Genomic DNA, 11,064 nt, shown 5'->3' on the forward strand with positions numbered 1-11,064 from the left:
GTGATTCTGCCAGCGGATGGAAGAGATGACATGAATGACAAGCAGCGCAGAATGACAGGTGCGCTTCATTTTTTAGTTTGAATTGGACAAATAATGAGCGACTGCATGTGTTCACTGTTGTTGTCGAGTAGCAGAGATTTATATTAAGACACCACCGAATGGTGATTGAAGAGGAAGCTATTTTGGCCTATTCCATAAATGATCCAAGGTGTTGAGAATGCATCAGGTTCTATGCTGAACCAAAACATCACTTTATGACGCTACATTTCTGTCCAGCTAATATCCCCTTTAATAAAAAGCATATGGGTCCTTTAAACTGCCTCACTTGTCAGTCCAAACTGAGACATAATCCGCTGCGCAGGCTGCAGATGAATCTACATCGACCTTTATAAAAATCAACATCTTCACAACATCATTAAATATACCTTTTTGATCTTGCATTGTATCCCCAAATGATTTCACTGATCCATGTTATGAATTTTATCTGAGAGCCGAAACGGCTGTCGGAGAAATGTTGCTTGAGTTTTTGAAAGTGTGTCACTGACATCTAGTGGAGGACATGGATCAGGACAAACAAGCCTTCACTGTATATAAATATATAAATGACCTATTCATTTATTAAAGAAGTAGTCACCAAGAGTTAATATATGCCATACCTCTAGAAATAAACATGGTAAACGGAGAAACCCACCTGTAAAATAGTTTGAAAATATTTTTTTAAAGTGAATTTTGTTTAATCCCCCATTATTTTCAAACGTTGCTATAACTTTGGAAGGAAATGTTACCGCAATTATACATTAATCTGTAATGCGACAGCACAGTATGCACAGACGATGCACTGCACAGGATCAGATGTTGATGTTTTTGAACATGGGGTAGTCAAACTGTCGTGTGGATTATGATGCTATTATCACCGGCCCTCTCACAGTGAAGCAGGGGTGGAGGCTGTAACTTGACCTTGCCTCTTAATGGCTGTGGGACAATAGTGCCCCGTCCCACTGGCCTGTCTGCCCCTCTGTTGTGTCTATTTATAATGTCCAGACACAGTGCAGAGGTTATTAAGGGAGGCCAGAGAACACAAGGTGACAGGGGAGAGGAGCAAGGGGTGAGAAATGTCCCTGTTATTGTTCACTTTTTATTTACTGCATTTATTTGTTGTATTTTGTTGAGCTGAACATGTAATTCCTCTTTGTATATTGATGATAATCTGCTGTACATTTCAATATGAATATCAAAAAATTGAATTATCCCATTTTAACTATGCATTTAAAGTCTGTATGTCAGAATACACTTTTACTATGTCCTCTGCTTGTCTATTCAAAATGATTCCGACCTAAGAGTAGCAATATCTTTCTTGGAAGAAGCTTCTATCTGCAGTATAAAAATGGAAACTTGAATCATCTGACCGTGTTCTCTAACAGTGTTTCTGGCTTGGAACTCTTCTCAGATGATCCTTGTGTTCCACAATGGTAAGTGCATTTATTTTGTGATCAGCATTTAAGATTTATAATAAAAATGTATTATCTCTTAATTGAAAATGTTGTTATAGCTTTTAATTAGCCTCAGTATGGCCCTCAAAATGTCTATGTTGTGTTATTTCTCTCTTAAGGTGAGGAGAAAGATGCCTGTGGGCCATCATGAGCATTGCGACAAGTGTTACAGTGTCCACTGCCAAGTCCCGGTGCAGACCTCCGTCTCATGCATGGTCGTCAAGTGTCTTCATAACTGTGGCGCCACCTTCCACATGTGCAAGCAGGAGGAGCACCAGCTTCTCTGTCCCAATGAAGCAGTCCCCTGCCTCAACGTCCACTACGGCTGTTCTCTTACCATGCTGCGACACAGGCTGGCCAGACATCTGGAGGTGTGTCCTGCCTGCGTGGTCTGCTGTTCTCAGGAGTGGAACCGCTGGCCTGTTTCAGAAACGGATCTGGCCTTCTGCAAAAGTGTTTCGGAAAGCCCTCAAACTGACGTCAGTCTGGATGTTGCCATTGCTCTGAGGGACCAAGAGCTGCTGTTTCGATCCATCAAAATGAAGAACATCTTCCCTGAGTTGATGGCGGGGGATTCTGCCCCTCAGGCTGGTTCTGCTGGGGTCAACAGTCCTACAGATAAAGCAACCTGTTCTTTAGATTGTGGTGAATTTACAGAAAATGGCTGCACAAGGATGGAGGGAAAAGGACTGAGCCAAGAGGAGAGGGAGGCTTTGGCAAAGAGCCGGGACGTGGATGGTATACAGAACTACAGCTCCTGGGAGAAAATATTCAACAAGGAGATGGAGGGATGCAAGCAAACCGTGAACAACTTGAACAAGAAGGAGAAAAAGGCAAAGGAAGAGCAAGAATCATCAAACCGCCAGAGGGAGACAAGAGACTCCCACCTGAGCCGAGAGAACGCTGCTGACGCTCCGAGAATGGACGGCACAACTGGCCTTGCGCCATGGCAAGACGGGGTCCTCCAGCGGTTGAGCCGGGAAGTCAACATCGCTGAGTACAACATGTACCTGGCGCACAATGGGGCAATGTTGATTAACTTTGGCCAACTTGCAGCTTGCACCCCGAGAGAAAATGATTTTGTTTATGGGAAGCTGGAGCCCATCGCGGTTCAAACCATCCGCTCATTTATTGCTCCAACTAGCTATCGAGCAAAGCGCAATTACCTGACGCATCAGAAGGTCAAGACCAATGCCAGCGTTGACACGGCAGATTTGGGTATTTCGGTCGAGGATCTCCCAAAGTGCGACGAGGTCAGCGCCACGCTCCTGCACTCCCTGGAAAGCGAACTGAGAGGGCATTTAATCTCTGAGAGTGCGGGGAGGGATGGTCTTTACGTAGATATAGGAACGCAAACGTACAACTTTGCCTCTGCGCCGTTCAAAACAGAAGCGACGCTTGCTGACGTCATCGCCGACAAACCCCGCGGTCTTCATGTGCAGGTAGAAGCCGAGTCTGTCACCAGAAGACACAACAAAAGAAATTCAGCCTTCAGCTACATGTGTGGCCACTTCTTTCGGCGAGATGAATACCGCTCTCATTTCAGGAATGTGCACTGTGACATACAGGCCTCTCTGAGCGGCTGGTTCCAACAACGCTGCCCCTTGGCGTACCTCGGCTGTGCTTTCACCCAGACGAGGTTTCACCCTGCAGGTCATCGAGCCACCGTCAAATTCCGCCAAGAGGTCAGCGCCTTTGTCCTCCAGCCAGAAGTCCCTTCAGTCCCTTCAGTCCCTTCAGTCCGCTCAGGGGATCTGGATCCCCTGAGCGGATTGCCCCTGGAGATCCTTCAGCACATTGCTGCTTACCTTGACAGTTTTACATTATCGCAGCTGTCCCAAGTCTCCCATCTGATGAGAGAGGTTTGCGCCACATTGTTGCAGGAAAGAGGGATGGTGTCTCTCCAGTGGAAGAAAAAGACATATTCCCACGGGGGAAGCTCCTGGAAGTGTCGAAAGAAAGCAAGTATCCTTAAGATTCCAGTTGTTTTCTTTCAGAGAATTATTTGGACTATAGAGTTCTGCAGGCACGACTGCTGCAGGCCAACCCCGTAAGTTAGCATCTCACTGGTGCCCTCGACAAAAAGCGAATGGGATTTTATCCATTGGATTTTGGATTATTGCAGAAAATAAACTCTGTGGCAAACACTACTAAAAAGCTAATGTTATAAAATAACTACACCACGGTCGCATTAGTGCAATATACGCAACAAGGCTGTAAAGGTGGACTAGCCTGCGTGATGGCGTCTCATTTAGCTGCTTGTTAGCAACTGCCTATTTAAGACACGTAAAAGCTTCTAAATTCATTTACTGACGCATTTTATATCGTAAAAGAAAACGATAAAATCGCTTAATCTTGTTTTTCGCCACAGACTTTATGTCAGGCATCTAAAGAAAAACCCAATAACAAAATAAAAAAAACATTCACTTTGAGACGAGGGAACATGAAGTGCAGAAATTATGGCTCATTTCGGGGTTTCGGACTCAATTACTCAATTTAGTCTTTCTGTCAACTGAACTGCAGCGGCATTATATCTTTTAATAACTTAACTGATCGAGTGCTATGATTCCATCTCGGGTATTATCTTGAGCTCAACCTTGTGGTAAGTGAAGGGAAAGTAAAACACAAGGCCAAATTTCTATATCAGTATCTGGCACCATTCTGTTTACTGTCATTGAAAGGTTTCCATCATTCATACAGCGTGACAGCTGCTGCATTGTAAACACTCTCCAGACTCTCCATAGTGCTCTCTAACAATATTACAAACTGTGTTGGCAAAAGTTAATTGTTTCCCACTGAAGCAGCAACTGGAGATTCGCTACATTTTTTTCTGTGTTCTTATCATAGAATGTATATAAAGAGTCGATGGTCCTTATCATTAACCAGCTGCATGTGGGCTCAGGACGTGTGTGGGAAAAGGACATTTGATTTCCTGTTCTGGTGTCCATGCAATGGTTTAGTAACAAGACAGTCGGGCTGAACTTTCATTTAGTTTAACAACATGCTGATTTAGTTTTACAATATATACTTAATTTAAGAAAAAATGATAATAAAATAAATATTAAAAGATAATTTTTATAGACAAACCAATGCTAACAGCATGGTTGCTTCCATTATTTATTTTTTCCTTTTTTTGATAGTTGACAGTGGAGAGATTAAAGAAAAATAGGAGGACTCAAAACCAGGGTTGCTGTATTTACATTAGTCCACTAAGCTAGACCTTAGATGCCCTGGCTTAGAACGCTAGTCCACAGAGACGCCTAGCTGAAGGCTCAGGAAATCAATACAGCAAATAATAAAAGTATAGGTTTCTTTTCTCCAAATTCCTGCTGACAAGTAAACAAACACACCTTGATCTGTGGCGGCAAACATAACCTCTCTGCTGGAGGTAAATACAGGACAAATATAGTATAAAATGCAGCAGTGTGTATTTTTACATCCACTCTCTCTGTGCCGCAGTGATCATGGGACAAAGAGCCTAACGATGATTTCAGAGATGTGGAATGGCCTGAGGCCTCTCTGCCAGTAAACACAGTGCCACCATAAAAAGTCAGATGGGCTCATTCATGGAAACAAGATGTTGAGAAGACTGTGGTAGCTGGGTATTTGCTCCCCGATGAAGGGCATCATTTGAATACATTTGTAATGGATGGATACAGAAATAACACTGACATGAGATAAAAAATACTCTGAGATCTAGATTCTATGGGTATTGAAAATAAATGTACCCTCGTGGCCACTGCTGCAGTGCGGTTGATGGATGCCCCCAGAGCAGCCTCCCACACCTACTTCAGCTCTGTTTCTGTGTTTTACAGGTTTGGGAGTTCAGCTCTCTGTTTTCTTCTGTGGACAAATGGAGCTTCAGCAACACTCCTTCCATGTCAGATCACCTGAAAACCTGCTCCTTCTACCAGAGAGAGGAGCACACTCAGCCGGTGGCTTTAGCCGGCCTGCGAGAGGTCACAGACAAACATGGAGAAATAATGAGCAAAAGATAGCGCTCGGGGTCCCAGAGCTCAGTGGGCGGACCGAAGCGGGATTGAGGCGGCGTTTGGAATCACTCAGACGTGATGTGAATCCTCTGCATGTACGGCTGCTCCATAGAAATAGAGCTCCATAGAGCTGAAGCCCTGCAGACATAAACTGAACATGTGAATAATTCACTTTGGCATGAACCGCAAGAAGATTTTGATGTTGATTTATTTAACCTATATTTTCTTGTAATGTAATTTTGCCTGTTAGTAGGGAAAATGCTTAAAGATGGCTCTGTTTATGCGGTGTTATTAGGAGTTGATTGAAACTTAGATAATCCCTCTGAGAACACTAACTTCACAAAAGTATTGCTGTGGTGTTTGAGAGGGGTTATCATATTCGGTGTTGTCAGATCATTTGCTTTTGTTTGGCGCACTGAGCTGACAAGCGTTGTCTGTCCCAACTTGTTTCATTCTTGTGGTGAACAGCATCATTTCAAAGAATCCAGGGCAGCAGACGTTGCTCTTGTTGTCTGTTTTCAGCATGACAAGACTGACATCTACTGGAGAGAAGCTGAAGTACCTCATCCGTGTGGAGTGGAGACGCATCACACAGGAACAGGACATGTCCTATATTTCATATTTGATTAAGCACAGCAGCGCATGAGGAGGACACGGACAACTTTGTTTGAATTTAGACTATCTTAAAGGAGAATGAGAGCAAATGACGTATGTGTGTCACTGTCATATACCTGACAATAAATGTGCCTTGCAATTGCCGTCATTTATTTCACATCAGCATTGTCAGTAGAATAGAAAGGACATTGTTAAAAGCTTAAAATGTTCTTTTATTTACCACAGACTTTAAAACAGCAAAGGTGTACAAGCAACCAACTACAGCTTCTCGGACACTTCCGGGTTTCGTAGCTTGTTTATCACCTCTGACAGCATTTTGTTGCACAGGGCTGCGTACGGATTCAGAGCCACGGCCTGCTGCCGAGCAAATTCACTTCCGAGTGCAGCCGCTTTCTCAAAATCTGCCCTGGCTTCATCGCCCCGGCATGCCAGTCTGTGTAACAGGCCCCTCTGCACCAGCGCCTGGCACGCAGTTTGCCCGGCACCGCCGCTCAGAGAGACGGCTCGGTCCAGGTCCCCCAGGGCTCCTGAGAGGAGACAACAGCACTGTGAGGCACACGCAGAGTCGATTTTCAATTTGTAACGTCCTACAGGTTACTCAGTCTGGGATTAAAGTCAGTATAAAGTGATTTAGCTGAATCTGCTTTCAATTACTTTGTACTGTAGACTCTGCAGTCTATTTGCAGTCATTCTAATATTATACTAAATTGACCTTACATTCTGATGTTTTTCACTCACCCCAAAAAATACAGCAGTCTCAAACTCATTAGTGCATTGAAAACATGTACAACACAGTGGTAAACAATGACACTTTCAGATGAATACAGTACTATAGCACTATATATATATAGATATGTCTGTTTTGTTGGGAATAGCAACAACTGCAACCAGTTTACAGACTAATTAAAAATAGAGACTACAACTTTGGAAACAGACAGTGGAGGTAAAAGGATGCTTCAACATGGTGTGACTGAAGTGATGAATAATTTCAAGAAGTAAAAATGACAAGGGTTATAACATAAGCAGATATATCACATTGCATTTGTCAACTGTGCAGCGGCAATGCTGAACATGATGATACACTGAATCTATAAGGGAACACTTTTTCATTTCACTGAGGCACACAAAGAATTGTTAAACCTTTAGAGGATCAAGATATGACTAAATCAAAATACCCTGTAATGCTGTGCATGCAGCGAACACAACACCGTGACTGACAGCACGTAAGAGGAACTTAACACAGGGCAAACTCAGAGCCACTGCAGTAGCACTGCTGACAAAGTGCATCAGATAGACAAAGCTCTGATATGATGTCACGCTGGCCTCAGACTCGACAGTCTGATATGTCGGCACACCGCGGTGTCTGCGGAGAGGGTTATTATTGAGTTTGTGGCATGTACCTGCTGTGTTCCCCTGCAGCCGCAGGGCCTGTGCCCGGTTGTTATAGGCGGAGGCTCGCTGAGGCAGGATCTGGATTGCCTGGCTGAACAGTTGAAGTGCGGCTTGCAAATCCCCAGCCTCTGCTGCCGAGACACCCCGCATCTCCAACTCTTTCACTTGCCTCAGCAACTCTGTGTCAAAGCCACTGTCTGGCAGGGGGAGATAAACAGGTTGGAAAAAAAGCACTCAAACTCAATTGACAGATACCGTGGCGAGGAAAACACAGAAATGTCACCCAGAACTCAACTTGGATTAAAATGTCATGTTTTTTGGGGGGGTTTTTTCAGTCCAGGAATGGAATGCGTTCAAATGAATTCAATATGCTGTGAAATGATAAACGTAAAAAAGCTGTGACATGATATGTGGAGACACATCAAGTCAGAGGCTCACGCTCACCATCATCAATTAATTCCTCCTCTTGGTTCAGGCCAGGGATGTCTCCAAAGGGGGTGGTGGGGTTGAATATAGCCTGGAGTACAGCTCTGTCATGTGCAGAGGCCATCTCTCTGTCGTCTGTAACAAGAGCAAAGGAGCAAATCGTCGCACCTAAACGACAGCTGGGTGGAAAATCATTCCTCCCCAAACTTCAGCCATTTCCACCAGCCAATCGGAGAAGGGGGCGGAAGCAGAGGTGGACTTTGAGATTTGCCATCTGTACTTGATCAAGTCAAAAATGCAGGCCAGGCTGCACGCTGCAGAACTGCTGTTATGATGGCAATAGGGGAACATGCTCTCAGATATATTCTATCTGATGATTTCTGCTCGGTGCAAAGCGATGCTGCCCAAACTCCACGGGATTTGTAGTTATCAAATACTTTGTTTAAAAAAAAAAAGAAAAAAAGATGCCCAGATATTCTTGTACTGTTACTTACCCGTCCACCCAAATATGGACAGAAAAACCTAAAGAACCCGTTTCAGTTTATCAGATAGACCCAGAAAATCCCTGGCTGAGTTTGACCGGATGAAGGGATCAAGTGGTTGAAGCAAAGGAGTGTCAGCACAGACTACCAGGACCACGAAATACATGTTATTTCTGTTTTTGAAATGTTTGTCCAGTTAACAGCCCATTAGCACTGTAATGCTAATGAAGTGCTATTCCACCCATTTATAAAACTGCACCAGCAGTATTTTGGCCCTGCATCAAAGCTAACTTAAGGTGGCATTCAGAACGTGCCTGATATTTGGATTGTTTGTGTCTGTGTAGTCACTGTCACCTGCTGCCAAGATGATAACGTTAGTAGTAACATCATCATCAGGCACTGACTTATGCTGGTAGACAGCAGCTTTTTTAGGGCAGACCAGTAATTACAGGCAGAGACGTGAGAGTACTTTCACTGTGACTAGTGGGTCACAGTGGGTCACTGTGACTAGTGACTCACCCTTACGCAGTACCTGTGGTTCGTGTGCACCGGTGTTATATCAAATCCTGTGCCCCCGTCAAACAGCAGCTCATTGTGTCAGACTAGTCTGATGACGTAACAGAGTGCTGCAGGGATGTTGTATTTTTTCAGGTCAACCCCGGAAGTTAGCGCCGACTTATAATTTGCTCCATGTTGACCGACAAATGCTACACTGATTCAAACTGATGCATCACACAACTATATTCATACTTTATAATATAATACTAAAGCACTCACAGGGATCATTATACTGCATTGTATATTTTTTTCTATTGATACTTTGCTGATACACTACCACACTTACTTATGTAGCATTTTCAATGCAGTACTTGTACCTGTAATGGGGTGTTTTACAGTGTGGCTTTGCTATTTTTAACCAAGTAAAAGATCTAAATACTTCCTCCAACACTGTGTCAGACAGATACAAATGAGAGAAAACTCTTCAGGCCCGCAGGAACAGGGCCTGTAGCAGTTAGCTGCAGACAGTGTGGAGGGGATCTACGGTGAATTATGAAGGAGAAATTCATCAGTTTTAGCCTGATGATCAGCAGCAGGATTCCAACATTGTTTCACATCCCAAACAATGTGGGACCATTACCGAGCAAGTCCAGGAAGCAGCTATTCATCGCAGCCTTTCAGAGTAAGGCTGACAGATATGTGGGACACCGGTCTTGGAGGAAAACTATGCTGTCTGCTGCTGCGCTGCCGCCTCCGGAACAATCAAACTGTACCAAGAGAATAGCTCATGTACTCACCACCGCCAGGTTTGATACATTGCTGGCATCAGAATATACGTTTTATAACCGGATCCTGTTGTAGGCGACATCCAGACCAAAATATCATCGCGCAAATCCTGCCTTCTGCTGTCACTGCTAACCTGGACGTAGATGCACTTTGATAACTTGATACAAAAGAAGCTCCTGAAGGAAAGACATGACGTTATATTCCATGAACTGCTTGCAGTATGATCCACGTTTATGATTGGATGTTGGTGGTTTTCTTGTTTTCGAGATAGAGTAGCAGTGGTGGGCTGCTTATCCTCTTCTGCATAGGATAAGATTGTCACTACAGGTTCATCTGCAGCCATTTTGCATTTAGGCCTTGCATGGGCCTATGATGTCACCATATCATATCCTTCAGTATGTGACGGTGTCTGTATGTACAGTGGAATTAGAATTAATAAGCAGCTATTTAGGCCTGGTGCAAATCATGATACTTTACGACTGTAAAACAGTGCATCTTCTGGAGAAATGATTGTATTCTTGATGATACACAGCAAATAAATCGGACAAAAGTATTGAATAGTGCAAAAACACAGTTGAAGATTGTTTCCCCGTGAAATACTAGATAGCTCTATCTCTTCTGGTTCAAATATTCAAATGAATCAGTCCCTCTTTGGAACAGCTCACATCTCACACTGTGACGAAGGATCTCAAATAGGCACTGCTTTCATTAAAGGAGTCACGAGCCAAAACAGCTGGCTGCTCCTGATGTCAGCTATAGTATTTTGATAGTAATCTCTGGCGCACAGAACAGTATTTTGATAGTACAAACAGTGAATCTATGGTAACTTGACACTTGTTTGGCACTCGTTGGTCCACCATCTTGCTTTAGATTAAAATCAGGCATTGAATTTAGAATCAAATTAAGATTTGCAATCATAATCTGGCGAAGGGCTCCACAAATTCACAGAATCAGGAGAAAATCAGTGCATACAGCAGATACGTTAAGTCAGATAACACATCTGCTCTTTAGGGATCTCCACAGCAACAAGACACGGGTATGGAGGCAGAAAATAACTCTTTCTAAGAGAGGTGTTGTTGCATGTAACAAATGGCAGATAACAGCACCCAAAGGGGGGAAACCGATAGCAGCCAAAGTAAATGAAGTGACGACAGGTGACACTGATCAAAACGGCACGACTGAACATGGAAACACTGCGGCTTGTCATAGTTCTCATTGGCTGAGAAAGTTACCGCAAGTATCTCCGGCAAACGTTTGTGGAAGTGAGTCGCAGAGATGAAAATGGTTCCAGCTCAAAGCATTTTTCAGTTGTTGCCAATTACCGTCAGCAGTGATCTGGAACAAGAGAGAGCTCATGGAGGTATGGGCTTTTGGGACCTTTTA

At 43.7% G+C, this 11,064-nt stretch overlaps 2 protein-coding genes across 2 annotated transcripts; one reads left to right on the forward strand and one right to left on the reverse strand.

The window, feature by feature from the left end:
- Positions 1-1,609: 1,609 nt before the first annotated feature.
- Positions 1,610-5,488, forward strand: LOC142959659 (F-box only protein 40). Its single transcript, XM_076101043.1, has 2 exons — positions 1,610-3,451; positions 5,306-5,488. Exons 1-2 carry the CDS (start codon positions 1,622-1,624, stop codon positions 5,486-5,488), a joined length of 2,013 nt encoding a protein of 670 aa, XP_075957158.1. The 5' UTR covers positions 1,610-1,621.
- Positions 5,489-6,355: 867 nt separating this feature from the next.
- On the reverse strand, positions 6,356-8,659 carry ttc36 (tetratricopeptide repeat domain 36). Its single transcript, XM_076101040.1, has 3 exons — positions 7,934-8,659; positions 7,498-7,686; positions 6,356-6,624 (listed from the first exon to the last, which is right to left on the reverse strand). The coding sequence occupies exons 1-3, from the start codon at positions 8,037-8,039 to the stop codon at positions 6,356-6,358; spliced, it is 564 nt and encodes a 187-aa protein (XP_075957155.1). The 5' UTR covers positions 8,040-8,659.
- Positions 8,660-11,064: the final 2,405 nt, after the last annotated feature.

Source organism: Anarhichas minor, unplaced genomic scaffold (assembly GCF_050575085.1).
Source record: "Anarhichas minor isolate MPS153535 unplaced genomic scaffold, ASM5057508v1 ptg000026l, whole genome shotgun sequence".
Taxonomy (NCBI): Eukaryota; Metazoa; Chordata; class Actinopteri; order Perciformes; family Anarhichadidae; genus Anarhichas; species Anarhichas minor.